The sequence below is a fragment of the Perca flavescens genome, chromosome 4, assembly GCF_004354835.1.
Source record: "Perca flavescens isolate YP-PL-M2 chromosome 4, PFLA_1.0, whole genome shotgun sequence".
Lineage (NCBI taxonomy): Eukaryota > Metazoa > Chordata > Actinopteri > Perciformes > Percidae > Perca > Perca flavescens.
In genome coordinates, this window is record NC_041334.1 from 27,599,825 (window position 1) to 27,617,504 (window position 17,680).

The window sequence follows — 17,680 nt, forward strand, 5'->3', positions numbered from 1 at the left end:
TAATATAAAAGAGACATAACACCTCAAACGTTTATAACAAGCTTTTCCATAATTAGAATCCTGATACCAAAGACAATTGAAGTAACATACATCTGAGTTGTTGCACTCACATTAAAAGTGCATTCACAGCATATGAAATCCTGCTAAGTAGACACAATGATACAGTTAATCTCCCATTAGACCTTTAGCCAAGACAGTTATGTTTTACAGGATCCAATATATTAGAATCTTGAAATAATGTTACAATAAAGATGATTTTAGTTAAATTTTGTGAGATTTAGGAAAAAATGACTTTTATTATAACATGTTTGGAGCTTGGCAGCCTTATTAAATTCAATTCTGCCACTACTGCAGTTGTAATTGCTTGTAAGTGACATAGCCAAAGTTCAAAACAATTACATCATTTTCTATTTTTTCTGTTGTGAAGACAATTAGCTGTAATGTCGTATTTGTATTTATTTTAATAATGCCCAGTGTTTCCAGAAACTGTTTCACTCTGTGCACTACGTACAGTATGTGTGTGGTTTGACTGATGTTTGAGTGCAGACAAAAATAAATTAAAAACACAGCATGTAGACTAAAACCCCAAGAGAGGTGTAACATGAGGTAATTTATGTTTTCCCTCTCTCATGTGTGAGTTTTGCAAAAGAAAACAAAAACACAAAAAGAACTGTGAGAAACAAGTCCCTCTTATTTATACAAGAAAACACTAAACTAGCAACCACAAATCAGCCAATGCATTTGACTGCAACAGGTAACAACAGCTAATAGAGTGGAAGAAGGTAGGAAGAAATGTAATCAGACAGTGCTTCAAAACTGGCTGCACTGGCTAGAAAAGCTCCCAGTGCAGCAAGACAAATGTGAAAACAACAGGCAGTTCATATCTGACATCTGTGGTGTCTCCTGAGAGAAAAACTGCATGCAAAACATTTCCATGTGAACACTCTTTATAGAACTTTTTTACTGTCTGACAACAAAAGGAGAGTCACTCAGGCATGAGGCACTGATAAATGTAACTTCTGAGAAATCAAAGGTTGGGTATATGAAAGTTCAAATGTTCATGTGTGCCCAACTCTTTTTATATGTGTAGTTTCAAATGAGAACACCAGCTTAGGTGCCAGGCTGTGGGTGTAAGGGGGGTCAGGAATTTCCCCTCACCTGCTTGAAAAAGTCATTTTAGACACATATTGACAAGCTTTTCTCACAGCATGGTTTCAACACTATCACAAATAACCCTGATGTGTCTGGTATTAAGTATAAGGTACGCAGTCGTGTAGATGATCAGTTTGTATTGTTGTCTAAAGCAGTAGTTTACAACCTTTTTGGCCTGAGGTCTTCCCACAGCCCTGTGGGATGAACTCACGTACCCCGTCATTGATTCCTAATGTATGTTCCAAATGTCAAACACTTGTATTCGGGTACTTAAGTGTTTTTTTTTCTTTTGTTTTTTACAATTGAACTGTTAATGGTAAGTTTGGTTTGGTCAGCAATTGTATACTAGCCTAGGCTACTACTACTTAGAGTGAATCTGAATGTTTTATATATTATCTATAACTATTATAATCATTTTATCATTACTTTTAGCATATCATTTGAACTGTTAAGTCATTAGTTTTGGCTACCTGTTTAAACTTCCGTGCTTGCATGCTAACTAGTTTTCACACGATCTTACATAACTGCAACATGTTAGTGTTTAGGTGTTACAGTTGACCTAATGTTAATTTGTGGATGTATTATTTTATTCAAATCATAATAATTAGTTGAGCTACTATCCAATCTTTCCACGTAAAAATATAGGAATAAAAAAAAAATATATATTACAAAATAAAATACAAATTTGTGGTAGACAGGGGTACATTATTTGAAAAATGTATAAACTGAATGTAAACAAGATTGTAGTGAATGTATATGCGTAATGAGAAGTAATATATTTTACACAGATGTAAACAGGTTGTAAAAAGTATATAAGGTAAAAGTGATAATGTAAAGTGGTTACATATATAATATTATTTGTCAATGCTATGCATTTTGATGTTTATTTTTTATTTGAAATGATTGAAGGAAAAGGCTCACCCCCTGCAGTGAAGTGCTGGCTCATATGCTGCACACACATAACTGTGATGGATTTATTTCAACTTGTAAAGATCAACGTTTCTTCATATGAAGAAGACGCCGATCTTTACTAGATGAAATAAATGCGTCTCAGTCGTGTGTGTGTGTGTGTGTGTGGCTTTCCATTCTCTGTTTTTTGTTTTTTTTACTAATTACTGTAGATTAAATATAAAGTTTAAAGAAATCTGTCTCTAGCTTTATTTTACATTTATGACAAAAGTGTACTCTATTGTTTTTTGTAGCCTAAATGTTTACTGTTCAGTCAAACATGTTAATCATTAATGGATGCACTTGAGATAGTTGAGAACAGAGCCGTTCACTAGCTTCACGCCACACACACACCGACCGATGCTTTATGTGCTGGCAGCTCTGAGGTTTGGTGAATTATATAGGTGAAGGACCTGTCATGCAGACGTGAAAGAGCCGGGGTATCAAACCACCAGCCCTGTGGTGACAATAATGAACAACAGCTGCTGTATCAGTCCCTTATTTTGTATTTTATCTATGTTTATTAAAATAAAGGAACTTTTTATCTAAACCTTTAAAAAAAGAAAAGAAAATCTGAATTTCTGAATGCATAGCATAGTTGGAAGACATGTCAGTTGTTAAGAGTAGAAACCCTTTAATGAACTGAATGACTTAATCTGCCAGACTGGTACACACAAAATGAAAGGTGTGACCTTGGCACCCAGGCTTATCAGGGTTTTCAAGTGGGCGAGCTTTCAGTTAGTTTCTGTCACTACTGATGGTGAGACTGCCAACTGGTAATGTTCTCACAGCACTGTGGCCGTTTTTTCTTCTGTGTTGTCAGACTCTAATTACAACACTCATATTTTCAAGAAGTACATTAGTCATGCTCCTTGATACGTGAACTTGCCTTCAACTTGTCAAATGAGTATTCCAAGTAATTGTGAGTCAATTAAATCACTGTAAAATGTTACAATGATAATTAAATTAATTAAATATATAAGCCTACAGGATCATCTGGAGCGTGCAAATATATTGATTTTATATTGATATACTGACATCAGACAATTTCTGGTCTAGGATTTTGATGTTAATAGCCTATGGTAGTATTTTATGGTAAAAAATGTTCCTGTTTTTTTAAAGCCAGACTATGTATCTTCTGTAAGAAGTAGAAAGAAGAAAGAAGTTAGCTAACATTAGATATTGTTCTGTGAATATAATTACTCTTTTCTACTTGTGCTACTGTTACATTATGTTTTAGCACCATGTAGTCTAATTGACACTTGTTTTTTTGTTCAGAGTTTTATTGTAAAATGGCATTACAGCTAGGTTATAATAGAAACCTATTGGATTATCCAATAGGATTGGAGCCTAAACAAATAATTAGTGAAAGATTTTCCCTGCATAGCTATCATATTATCAATCTTTTCTTCTCAGTACAAATATAACTTACCCAAAGTGTATAAACAGTAGGCTATGATAAAAAAAAATAAAACTTTGCCTAGCTTTGAGTGCAGCTGCAGTACATTTAAAGAGATAAAGTAGCGTACAATACTGGCACATTTTAACTTGTCACAGTTTAACCACCAACATGCAGAACGTTCACACAGAGAGATCCTGCAACTCTCAAGCCAGGTCATTGTCTTTGTTCCTTGAAAAGTCAGCTCAAGTAGCTACACTTGATCTGTAGCCTACAGAGTGAGAAAAGATCATGTTGAAGGTTAAAAAGCCAGATTTGAAATAGATAACAAGATACACGATAGCCTACTTGGTACTTTTTGATGATATTTGAACGAAAACCCTTTTTCCCCCCCAAAGGTTTATCAGCTATTTATTTAGTGAGCTACTGTTATGTTGTTTTCCAAATGTTTGTTTTTAATTTGCAGTGGATTTCATTATTATTGTTCATAAACCCTACCGATTCCTCTACGTGCAAGTGGCATCGTAGTAGTGTGTCTAGTAGTGTAGTGTTGCTCCTTTATTCATAACGTGGTTTACCCAATTAAAGGTCTCCTTATCGCATTGCTTCCCTCTAGTGGCTCAATTAAAAATAATCTAATTATAATTGTGGGCCATTTCGACACACGGTGTCCTCTTCGGTTATAAAAAATTATAATGTTGACCATGTCGGCGAAATATTTAAGTGGTTTTGACGTCAAAATCCGCTAAATACCTGTCAAGCGTCCACACAGCAGCGGACAAGTGACCCATGCGGCGTTCATAATCCCATTTTTAGCTCGTGATTTCTATACTATAATTGTAAATAGAATGTAAAGCCCTATCAAGGGCCACTAAATGGCAATAATAAAAACGTGACCCATCGAGGGATTGTCTTACATATTGGCTATTGATTATTGACCACTTTCGCCATGACGTTATTGATTTTGATAACTTAATTTGATTCGCACACCCATTTCTACGTCGCGTAGCGGAAACGCGGTTACCATGGTAAATACTAGATGTTGTTAGCTCGGTCGTGTTTTCGACAGCACGTGAAGGCAGCATAGCATTGCTTTACTGTGGCCGAGTAGTAGCTATAGCCTCTTCAACAAAACAAAAGTTACGTTTTGGGTGCAAAACGTTATTTTAACGTTTGTACTGTAATGTATCTACTCGCTTAGATCATAGAGTTTTCGTAACGTCAGGACTGAGTGTTGGTTTATTCTGCTTATTTGTCAGTGTACATATAAATAAACTTCCAGCTCAAATCTGGGAGACTGAGCCGATGGAGCGCAGTTTGTATGGATACAGATGAGGCACGATGCTAGCTAGCTAGCTAACTAACTAGCTACGAAGGTAAGAGCAAAAAACGATGAAGTTAGAACTTTTGTTTTACAAACTTTGTATGCAAATACGCAATGCGTTATTTATTAATGCTACAGAACTCATTGATCCTTAAAGAATAAGCAATAAGCAGTGGGAGCGGATAGTTAGCTAGTTTGGGAAAAGCTCACAACTAAACTTTGAGAAAGTCTTCAAAGCCAAGGCCCAGCAGCTTTATGAAGCTGAGTTATCGGGTGGATGAAATGGATCCATAAATACCACAAGATATCTTTATTTCTTCACACCCGAGAGTTTTCTATAACGTTCTACAGGTTTAACTGGCACTTAGTTCAACTCTCAAGTTGGTCCAGACTTTTTTCAAGCATGTTGTACCATTTGAAAGTATTGTGTAAATATACTTGCATGTAACGTACACAGGTAACGTTACAGTATTCAAATGTACATTACATGTGTTTATTATGTCTTTATTGTTAGGTAACATCCATTACAAATTTCCCCAGTAGATTTAACTTAAACATGGAGGTAAATTGCTGAAACAGAAGAGTTTCTAGTTATCATATTTTCGGACACTGAGTTTATTTCCATCTTTTATTCTTACTTCCTATAATAAGTTTTGGTTTCATGGACTGTCCCTATTCTTTTTATGTGTAAAAGAGAACCAAAGTTTAAAGATGTACCATAAACAGTTTAAAAAATATCTGGCTGCACTGACCAGCAGATAAATTATAATGATCAATGGCCTCTTTCAACAGGAACTTGAATCTCTATAAAGGTTTTCTTCAGAGCAGCAGTTCCATTAATTAGTTTGTGATTTCTGTGCATTGAAACATTTCTGCTGTCTACACATTTCTGGGCATTGACCATGGGGCAAGAGGACAAAAGGGGCTTAATCCCTGAAGTGACCTTACATTACAAACTCAAGCTTTGCAGCCAAACTTTTTTAAAACCCCATATAACTTCTAGTGGAGAGCCTAACGTTTCTAGAGATACCAAAATATGATAGTTTAAACTTGGGAGAAATTAGATGCAGATAACACCGAAAATGTCAATTTGATGTAATGTAACAGCTATTAAAAAACATATCAGGTCATGGGTTTTAATATTTCACTCAGTTTCAACATCATATAGCTTCATTGAAGAGTTTGAACAAGTGGATGCATACAGATTATTATCAGACAGTGTGGAACAATCAGATGTAGGGTATCTGATTTAAAAGCTACTTCAGAGGAGCTTTAGGTATTTATTTATTTATTTATACTGTTTATTGGGTATAGTTATACAGTAAATGTCTGTCTCTGTGTAGTGGTGTTGATATGTTTAAGCGTTTCACTCTCAGCCACAGTTTAGGGCTTGGCCACAGTTTAGAATAGACCTTGATTTTGCATGGTGGTTCACAAACTTCCAATTCAGTAATCCACATCAGACACACCACTTGTACATGCTTGCTCATTTGAGATACACATGTTTTATTTCCACATCTTTATTATAGTCAATTAAAGCCATTAGATAACATAAAACCTAAAGGTGTGTGTGTGTGTGTGTGTGTGTGTGTGTGTGTGTGTGTGTGTGTGTGTGTGTGTGTGTGTGTGTGTGTGTGTGTGTGCGCACGCGCACGCGCTTTGTTTGCCTTTTAAAGCTTTAGGATTTGTGGTGCCTTAATGTAACTTTATAGCACTTTTTTATGACACCCCCTTGATTTAAGCATCATTACAGCAAAATGATCTATTAGCACCTGGTGGAATTGCCAAGCTGCAAAATATTGAGGGGGGAAATGTGTGATCCCCTGGCAGCTGATGGCTCTACACACTGGCAGCGGTATTCTAGCGTACACTTATAAAAGGACTCAAGAATATTTTAAGAATTTGTTTTGCCAGCTGCTGTGTTGCCTACACAAAGCTCTTTCTCTGTCTCTTGGGGACCTCTGGTTAAACTACCCATGACATCCACAAACAGGCTACTTTAACACAGGACGAGTGTCTGTGTTGTACCATAGTGTAGTGGTAAGTTGTTTAACTAGTCTTCACATGAAGCATGGTCGACTTAACGGCACAGTGTTGTAATAACGTAAGCAAAATAATTATTTTTTTATAAAACTGATTTCCTTCCAACTCAGAATAGATAGTCTTTATTGTCCCTATAGGGATAATCATTTCCACACATCTTCTTTTCATGTTCCATAACACAACACATAGGCCTATAAAAAAAACACATAAAACATGTAACATATATACAAAAAAACACATCACATTAGAACACCCACATAGACACATCAAATGTGAAAGCTACAAAGCAACTGAGGTGGTGGAGGCGGTATTACAGTTTGTTCAGCACTGTGATGGCAGGGGGGACAAAACGTTTGTTTGAAATAAGCTTTTGTCCAGTTCAGTGCTCTGTATCTGCGGCCGGGTGGAAGTAGTGTGAAGAATTGATTCAGGGGATGGTCCGTGTCAGCTGCTATTGTACATGATAGGCGTGTGATGGCTGTGTCATTCATGTCTGATAGGCTGGGTGTGGGGAGACTGATTATCTTGGAGGCAATATGTGTGATTTTAGTGAGTTTGGTTTTGCAGGAGTCTCACAATATAATACTGTTTGGCATTTAAGTGTTGGGATAACCTCTTAACTGTAGTTTCCCCATGAACAGAAGAGATTGTTATTTATTTGCATGACTTCACTTCCCTTATCTGATTTTAGTGTATCAAAGTGCTTGGTATGCTGCCTGTTCTCACAAGATGCTGCTGCTTCTCTTTTATTCTATTAACCATACAGGCGCTGGTAGCTTGTAAGTAATATCCTTCCCTTCAGCCTTTCCACACCTATACTCAGTTGGCAGTTTATAAGTTACATCTAGCAAAAAATAATGCAGCCTAATCAAGCGGCAACTTTAGTGCCTGAAAAGTGAAGCCAATGCGGAAGTGCCTTGAACCTGCATATATCTAATTTCCAGCAAGCTTTAATGGAGGTGGTGTACCATGGCTGGTATTTTGTTATAGGTTGCCGGTGCCTACATAATGTCAACTGTGATAAGCCAATATCAGATCATTGTATTGGCCAGCTAAAATAGCCAATTGCAGCATAATGCAAGAAATCAGATATAATAATTCACTACATAGTCAACGCCAAATGTGACTGTATCTGGGAAATGCACCTGGTTGCGTTCACACTGTGAAACCTAGGCTAAATGTGGAAGTTATTGAACCAAATATCTGCTGCTTTGTCACCATGGCTGCTGCCTTTTTGGTGCCATGTCATTTGAGATCTGAACTTGAGTGTCTGGGAATTCCTGGATCTTTTCTCAGCCTGAGTCTGAGCACCAGCATTCCTGGAAAGCCAAAATGAATATTGAGATTCAGAATGAATGTGAACCATGCAGTTAAGAGAGCAGGTGCTGCCTCTGGGTCTCTGTAAATCATTCAGACTATCCACCACCATGTTTCCCTCTTTTTTAGAAAGGCAAAAACGGCAGGCCACAAAAGGGCCTATGCATTAGTACCATGGAACTAAGAAGAGAAGTGGTGACGTTTAGAAGGCTATTTGCAAATCTTTAAGGTTATCCATGTTTACTGTCCCTTTAAACATCCAGGAGATGGCAGTAAAAATGCATTGACCAGATATTTGATCTGACACTGACACTTTATTGTAAGAAAACAGACAAAGGTGAAGAGTCTGAGCTATAGTCATCAACAGTCAGTTACCAACTCATTGAGTCATCTATAACCAGTGATGAAAGCATGATTTTTGGCTTTGTATATTTATGCTTAAAAGTAAGACATAATGGACATAATGCAATCATATGGATAAACTGACTATTAGGGCTGGCTAATACTTTCTAGGCACCGACTGAATTTCCTCCTTAGTATTGAGTATTGAAAAATGCCTCAAATACCTAAGGAGTAAATCTCATCAGCGTCGGTGAACCAATAAGCGTGCAGCATGCTTCAACCAAGCTCTAATAATGTTTGTGGTCATGGATGCTGACATTACACGCCATAGAGGCAGGCAGGAAGAATTAAAAGATTATTGCTGTAATGTTTTAATTTCTTTTCTTTTTTGTAAAATTGGTTTTTATAAAATTGGTATTGAAAAAAGTATTGTTTAGGAACCGCTATCGAAGTCACAGCATTGGTATTGGTACCGGTATCGGAATTTCATGAACGATACCCAGCCCTACTCACTATGGCTACAACTAATGAATATTTTCATTTTGGTTTATCTGTTGAATACTTTATCATTCAAATCGTTTAAACGTTTGGTCCATAAAATGTCAGAACATGGTAGAAATGTTTGGTTTTTTTATAAATCACATATATCCAGATTGGAAGGTGATGTTCGTAACCCAAAGATATTCAATTTTCTATCAACATAAAGAAAACGTATAAATAAAAGCTAAAAACAATAGTAAAAAAAGCGAAATATTAAGAGACACCAGCAAATCTTTTCTTAAAACATTACTTTCACAATTAATTGATTACCAAAATTATTTTTCTGACAATCAACTAATTAAATAATTGACAAATGGTTTCAGCTCTAAAAAAGACATTACTGTATATATAAGTGCTGTTGCTCATGCTTCTCCTGGGCCCTCACTCTTTGTCATACTGTGTCTACTTTTTAGCAGTAGTGCTTTTGTAATGGGACACACATTTTGCTCAGGCTGCCACCACCCACCTATTAGGACGCTGATAAGAGGGTGAAGTGTAATTTCTCAGTGTCTTTATCATTGTTGTTGACACAGTTTCAAACGGGAACACTGAGTTATATGATACCCACTCAAGTGTTCAGCCCTCTGTATGTGGCCACTCCTCTACGACAGGCAGCGCTTTCTTAGTGGGCGAGTCTCTCATTCCTGTCCAGACTCTACACAGCTCAGGTTTTGTGCATTTCCATTCAAGTCGGGAATTCTGAGGGAAAGTTTTCACTCTTTGGATTTTGACAGTTTCTCATAAAGTAAGTCGATTTTTCACATGTTGTCTAATTGGCAGTGTTTAATGTACTTAATTCATCTAGTGCCCTCTGGGTGAATTAATTTGGATTATGGTGGAATAACTGTCATTGTGTTAATAGTGTTGTTAAGTTAATATTTCATATCGAGACATTCTTGCTTTTACACAAACTATGTCCGTGTGGTGGGATTGTTTTGCTGTGGTACTTAACACTGACACTTGACTTGAAATGCCTTCAGCTAGGGTTTCGTAGTTCAGTACATTGTGTTAGCACCTTCAGGGGAATTCTCCTTACCTGTTTTTTGTATACGTGTGTTTCATTTCTCTAAACCCATTCCCAAAGAATTGTCCACTTTGTACTTGTGTATGTAATAGTCTATTAAAAAAAACCTGAAAATTTAACACACAACAGAAACGTTGATTGCTCTAAATATCAACAGTTCATTCATAGTGTATATTTTGACGGCAAGATACTGCACATCTACAGCGCATTAAACTACTTTAGTAGTTTCGGTCTGAGTCTGCTGGATTTTTAGGGGATTTTAGTGATTAACACACCTTTGGTGAGTTGGAATCTGAAAGCCCAAAAGGTACAAAACGCATTACTGGACACAGCAACTTTTAAAGTACAGTATGTCTTTGTGTGTATTGTTGGATAAAATTACCTACTTGATATGGTAGGTACTGTGTTAGATCATCCTATTTTGAGATGATCAAAATAGGAGGGCGGGGGGGAGAATTGCTAATTTTTCTCTGTGTTATATCATCGAAAATTAAATATCTTCGGATTTTGGACTGTTTTGAAGTCGTCACTTCGGGTTCTGGAAATGTGTGATGGGTATTTTTCAGTATTTCAGACTCTTATAGTCTTTTATAGAAAAATATTTATTGATTAGTAATGAAAATTATCCATAGTTGCGTTCCTAGTGGGTTTATTTTTTTTATAGTAATACACAGGATAGTTGTTTGCCAAAAGTACCAGTGGATACCAAATACAGATTGTCCTAACATTTCTGCAAAACCTGACACTGAAACCGCACTGAATTCATTACTGTAGGTTATGTTGTTGTTTAAGAGTCCTGCACATAAGCTGTTCTGCCTTAATTAAGCAAACGCAGCAGCCAATTCTCTGTGATTTGGAGGAGTGAAGACCCCAGTCATAGTCATGTGAGCTGTTTGGAAGATGTGTTATGTTCAGGATGATAATGGGATGCATTTTATGGACCTCATAAAGATGGATCAACATATAATAGAAACAACTCTTGTATGTTGCTCATGACTTCATCTCATTTAGTTGTTCCTCAAAACAATGACTGCTGGGCAGCTGAAGTGAACCACCCCTGTTATTACCAACGCTACATTCCTGTATTCACTTGGTTAATGATCTAACCAACAAGTTTCACAGTTTTTAGACACCAGCCGAATATATGGTTATTGCGTCCTGAGCCACTTATGTGAAAAAAATGAGATAATGTGATCATATGACATCAGAGACAAACAGGCAGTCACAGGAAACACCCTAGACTTGGCAACATGCATGTGTACTCATGCTGTGGGAGACAACTATGACTACATCTGATTCTAGGGTCAAGAAGGCAAGTCACACCTGAATCATTCAACAGGTCACAAGATTAAGCAATGTGCCGTCTTTGGAAAGCTTGTGTTAATGCTGATTTGGATTTGGTTTTAGATTTGGACTAATATTTTATTGCTTGTCTTTGTAGCCTAACAATAGTTGACTGTAATCCTATTTTAGTTTTCTTTCAGTTGCAGGCCTAAACACTGTTCTGCTTTCTGGGCTATGCTGTCACAGTTTGAATCTGTTCTGCTTTGGTCTTTTGAGGCTTTACAGAAGACAATAATACCTTCATGAAATGAAAGAAAAACAGTGTGGAATGTTAAATAGTGTTTGCTAATTCAATTTTATGATTTTCTTGATGGAATTTGCCTTTTGCGTTATGCATGTGAAAAATCTTGAAAATTGTAATGGATGCTAAAGCTGAAATAATACTTTACAGGAAATGGTGAGTGCCGACGTTATCCACTGAAGAATAGCAACAGGAAGTTGATTCACTGACATGGAGGGCAACGGAGAGATCAGTGACACTGACAGTGGCATCATCCTTCATTCAGGTAAATCATTTTGTGTATCATCAGCATTTTGAAGTATGAATAGCACAGCTGACTAAGTCACAAACATTTTTGTGTTAAATGAAGAAATGCACATGCTGTATCTTTCAGGCATTAAAGTCTCTCTATGTTGTATACACTAATGCCAGTGCAACATGTGATCATTTATGGTCAGTGCCATTCACTGCAGCAAGGTTTGGGGTTTGGCTGCAATAAATCTTAATTCTTAAAAATCAGCGACAATAGCCAACATCATGAGAGCTGAAATTAGTAAAAACCAACTGGACAGCATATTGTCTTTGGTTGGTTGCCAAAATGTGTCTGAGGGACAGTGGGAAGCTTTATTGACTTGCATTAATTAACGTGAAAACAGAAAGTGGATTTAAGTGGGGATTGCTTCATTTCAGAAGTTTGTACAATTGCTTATCAAAATGTTCTTTGACTATTCAGACTTGAAATTCCTACTGACAACATTGTGTGAGACTTACGCCCTTGATTTAAATTACACATTGATTTAAAAATGCAAATCATCAAGCTCAGCCAGTTGATTGCTCTAAATATCAACAGTTCATTCATAGTGTATATTTTGACGGCAAGATACTGCACATCTACAGCGCATTAAACTACTTTAGTAGTTTCGGTCTGAGTCTGCTGGATTTTCAGGGGATTTTAGTGATTAACACACCTCTGGTGAGTGGGAATCTGAAAGCCCAAAAGGTGTTGAAAATGTTGAAACTAAGTACACACCTTAGTCCAGCACATGGTAATCTTATCACAGCACCTGCATTCAAATGACCTTAACCAGAATACAAATATAAAATCCCAATTTACTTTTGATGTTGAGGTCTTTCTGCTAAAGACACAATTTACTTCTACCTACTCATTCTCTACTTCACCACTGTTAAATTAAGACCCAGTTGGTAACATAAATCTGGTCCTCCTCCTGACACAGTTTGCCTATTTTATTGCAAGATCATTATTGAATCCTCAATATTTAGCAAAATGACATCCTTTCAGAGACTAACACAATCATAGCAGATTACATGGAGTCAACTACTGCTTTCATTCTCTTGGCAGCGGAGATCTCAATTGTGTTCTCAATAAAATGATCTACAATCTTAAATCAACCCCCCACTTCAGCACACACCAAATGTGTATGTAAAAAAAAAAGTTTAGTTTTCTGCTTTGTGAAAGAAAACAAGTTGTCATGTGAAAACTCAGGCAGGGACAGAAATGTATGTGGTCCATTGTGACTTGCGTGATTGTTGATCTTGAAGAGGAAATGTCACCTGAATAAAAGAGAAATGCATATAGAGGCAGAGTGTGCAACACTGTTTTCCTCCTTTACAAGTCTAATCCAGTGATCAGCACCTCACTACAACCCTTTTGTGTGTGTTACTTTTCTGTATGATCCATTTTGACTTGCTGTCAGATTGATGACTGTATCCTAACATGGATGATGATGACGCATCACAAATGATTCAGATTAAATGAGCACTCCACCGATTTAGCATTGCACTATAACATTGTCTATAAAAAAAATTGATCAAATCAGATTCTTTTTTAAAACCTGGTGCCTGCATTACCCAAAATGCAACTTGACCAACCACAGTTATGTCAGAGATTCAGGTTTGTTATGCTAGTGGCAGCTAATGTAGCCTCAAGCCGCTATCCTTAAGCAGAGATAAGGAGCAGGTTAGAGAGGTCTGGTAAACTCACCTCTGTCTAACTTCTTTTTGAGATTGTTTTCATCAACTTGTCCCTCTGGAGCCACAAAAAGATTTATACAACCTTTTTTTCCACATATACAGGTGTACGCCCTAAGATCTGTAAACAGACTTTTGATATGTACTTTTGGTGGAGTTTCACTTTTTCAAGTCTGGATTTTATTCAGGAGTAAATATAGCCCTTTTGCCGGTTAAACATGTTTTGTATAATAATCAATTAGTTCATGGCAAACTGGCAATATATTTGGTAAGCGATTAACCATTTGTTCATTTTTTTTTTAAGTAAAAATGATAAAACTTCTCTGGCTCCAGCTTTTCAGTAGTGTATATTTGCTGGAAACTGGATATCTTTTCATTTTAGACTGTTAATAAGACAAAACGTCATCTTGGGTTTTGAAAAGGAGTCAGAGGCAATTGTGATGGGCATTTTTCACTCTTTTCTGACTTTCTGTTGAATAAATGATTCATTGATTTAACATGTGCAACTCAGATAAATATGTATTTTGTTGGTCACTTTCTATTATGGGATTGCCACTGTCAACTTCATTAAAGGGAGTCACACAATGTGGTTGTCTACATTATTCCCTCAGTCCCATATAGTAACTATACCATATAATTAACAGCAAACTTTGTTGGTCTTGTTTTTGCTTCGTCCAGCAGTATCTACTGATTAGTTCTGGCATTCCTTGTGCCTTATTTGAGCTATGTGATGTCTACCCTATATAATGAAAAAGTGGCGATCTACAAAGAATAGGGGGATTGTCACTCTACGAAGAGGAATTCTTTGCCCTATTGTAGTGCTGTCACACTTCTTTCCTGTCGCAACTTAAATGTTTGTCAGTACCTGCAGGGATTCTGTTAATAATCTCTGAAGGTATGTGGTGCTCAATGCATTTTGCCTGAAGCCACTCCCACAGCCCTGAGACTAATCTTAATGTCATTAGTCACCAAGGCTACAGACACCACCAGTCGAACATTCGCAAATTGTTCATAGTTACGAACATCCTGCTTGTCATTCTGCATGCCACTAAAGAAAACAACGATAAAAACAAAAGGTCAATCTGTTGAATGTAACCATTGTGTTGTTTTCCGTAGTGAGTTTGAGAGTTAATCTGAAGCACTATAATAATGGTAAGGGCACCATAATATGAGCATGCCAGAATACTTACAAGGAAACAGAAAAAAAGTAAAAAATATGAATTAAAATAAAATAGAGTTGGAAAATGGCAAAGCATCAACTTGCAGGACATGGGATATTAAGGAATTAAAACATTTATGACCGACGTTTTTAACTTTTACAAGTTATTGTATTGCTCAAACATGACTTGAGACATATAACTAATGAATGAATTTATGCAGTTGTAGCAACTTTAGCTTACATATCACTTACTTTTCACCTGCACATTTGGTTGCTTTGTTTTCATTGTGGTTAAAAATACGTATTTCTTACACAGGTGCACATATGTTGGCTCAGTTTCCAATTAATACGAAAACCCCTTTCAGTATAATACAATGCAATTCAACAGCACCAAAAATGACTGTCTCCAAAAGGACTACAAAGTTGAATCAACTTCTCTGTGACAATGTAAACAAAAAGTGAACATGATAAGCTTCATAAAAGAGAGCATTTACTGCATGGTTTCTCAATTGGATTGCTTAAGATTCAGATAGGTGTACCCATTAAACCAGCCACTCTGTGTATTTGTGCTGTGTATGTATACATGCTTTTTATATTTATAGACTAAATTATATTGAAAGTAATCATAAGTTGAAGTTCAAATTGCTTTTACTGATTTTTATGTATTTCCCTTTGGAATGAAATGGGCCACTTCTTTAGGTTAGTTCTTACTCATTTCTTCTTTTTTTTAAGATTATTTTTTGGGCTTTTCTGCCTTTTATTTGATAGGACAGCTAGGTGAGATAGGGGAGAGAGAGAGAGGGGGAAGACATGCAGGAAATCATCTCAGGTTGGACTCGAACCCTGGACCTCTGCGTCGAGGCATAAACCTCCAAGTATATGTGCGCCTGCTCTACCCCACTGAGCCAACCTGGCCACCAGTTCTTACTCATTTCTAACTTTGATTTCCACTTACTTATTGTCTCATGTGTTGAGTACTGAGTATAGAAATGTGTTACAGTCCCATAATCCCAGATAAATCCTTATGGATCTTTGCTGTTCCATTACACAGGCTCTGACAGCCCAATGACTCATATGAAGGATGTGACCACGCACACACGGGCCATGAAGCTCAAACATCAGGCTCTCCAAGAGCGACTGGAGATCTGCCTACTGGAGCTGAAGAAAGTCTGCATTCGAGAAGCAGTAAGTAAAACTAATCTACAAATCAACAGGCCAACAGTTTAAAAACAACTGAGGCTGCAGAAAAGAATTACATTAAAAACATGTCACAGAACAAATGAGTGACATAATCATGATAATCTAAGCTCATTAAAACTGTAATAAAGGTTTCAGCAGACCTAGACAAAGGGAAGCTCAAGACAATTGTTACGTAATGAGGCAAGCTTGCATATTGCATGTGATTCAGCACCTTTTCATAAAAGGTGGAGTAGTTTAGTGCAATATGTTTGATGACGCATTTTACTGCAGGTTAATAAAGTAACCTGCTAGAAGGGACATGTCTGAGATATGTTAAGCCATATCCACACTACTGTGGACAAATTAGAAAATGCTGTTTAGGCCATAAGGTTTTGTATGTCCACACTTATACTTTGAGGTCTTTTTTTTTTAAGTTTTTTGAGCGAGCAGATTTCAAATTTTAGTAGTTCAAAAACACAGGATGTCCATGAAATTGATGATTTTTTTTTTTATGTGTCTGGATTAGCTTAAAAATGGCCTTAATGTCACAGTGGTTATCTTCAGTAACAGTCTTCTAACAGGAAACAAAAGGCATTTTAATTTATCCTCCCGTCCTTTTGTGACGTTATTATTTTGGCTCTTACCACCGAGGATCATGATCCCTTTACTTTCAGACACATTGTGTAGTGAAATTAGGCCACGCAATGTGGCTGCAATGAGAATTTATTTTATGTATCATAGCCTTTGAAGAGGTATCCTGGTGGTTCATTTGGCCAAAGCAATTTCAATGTTCCCATGACAGCCTGGATTTGAATCCAGCATGAGACTTTTGTCACGTCACCCCTTCATTTCCAATACATCCTGCCTCTCTTTCTCTCTCTGAACTGTGAACTGTCAAAGACAAAATATTGCCACATTGAGTAATTTCGAAAGTGGACATATATTGCTTTGGCAGTATCTCTGACATGTGTCGGTGCTCCGGGGCAAAATCCCAGGACTGATCATTCTTTCCTGTTGACACTTAGGCCGGGCACTCCTGTTGGGACATGCTCAGGTGAACTAATGGGAGGCAAGGTGCCTCTCCCTTCTCTTAGTGACAAAAGAATAAGTAAGCTCATTGGCCATTCTTACGTGTTTGCCTGTCTACAAAGGTGGCTGGTTAGGTGTGAGTCAAAGTAACAGTGTTTATATGACTGTTCTTTAATTAAATCAGTAACAGTGTGTTGTCGTGCCCTGGATTTGGTTTGGACACGGATACTCGAAACAGTGAGAAAGTGAGACCCAAAGAATGTGTTGTGAAAGGAAATCTCTGGAAATGCTGAATTGTGCAACAGATTCCTTGAACCTATATGCCTGAACATGTAAAGAGAGGAGAATGAGATACTTTGATATCATTTCAACTGCACAGACATGGTTAAATAAACTCTGAAGAGATGTGTGTGTGTTTGTGTGTGTGTGTGTGTGTGTGTGTCCTAATTTGAGCAACTTAACTGAAAGGATTTATTAGCGTTTGAAAATATGTCTTTATTTTGATTTAACTATTTAACAAAGGATCTGCCCTCGGTAAAATAAACTTTCAGTCACGTTCAAACATTGCTTTGGGCACATTTGGATTTGTGATATTTTGTGTGTGGTTTAGGAGTTGACAGGCCGGCTGTCAGATGATTACCCTCTGCTGCCAGGAGAGAAGCCTCCGCAGA

The 17,680-nt window shown here is 37.0% G+C and overlaps 1 protein-coding gene across 3 annotated transcripts in view; it reads left to right on the forward strand.

The window, feature by feature from the left end:
* Positions 1 to 4,559: 4,559 nt before the first annotated feature.
* The window catches only part of inavab (innate immunity activator b), a 19,647-nt gene continuing 6,526 nt past the window's right edge, over positions 4,560 to 17,680 (forward strand). For 2 of the 3 annotated variants that reach the window (XM_028575138.1, XM_028575136.1), the window contains exons 1-4: positions 4,560 to 4,875; positions 11,825 to 11,939; positions 15,853 to 15,986; positions 17,620 to 17,680. The exon at positions 17,620 to 17,680 is cut by the window's right edge and continues 62 nt beyond it. In XM_028575138.1, the coding sequence (XP_028430939.1) occupies positions 11,885 to 11,939; positions 15,853 to 15,986; positions 17,620 to 17,680 (250 nt within the window). In that variant the 5' untranslated portion in view covers positions 4,560 to 4,875; positions 11,825 to 11,884. Of the gene's footprint in view, positions 4,876 to 9,722; positions 9,811 to 11,824; positions 11,940 to 15,852; positions 15,987 to 17,619 lie in introns of those variants that run through there. The other variant, XM_028575137.1, reaches the window with a different exon arrangement.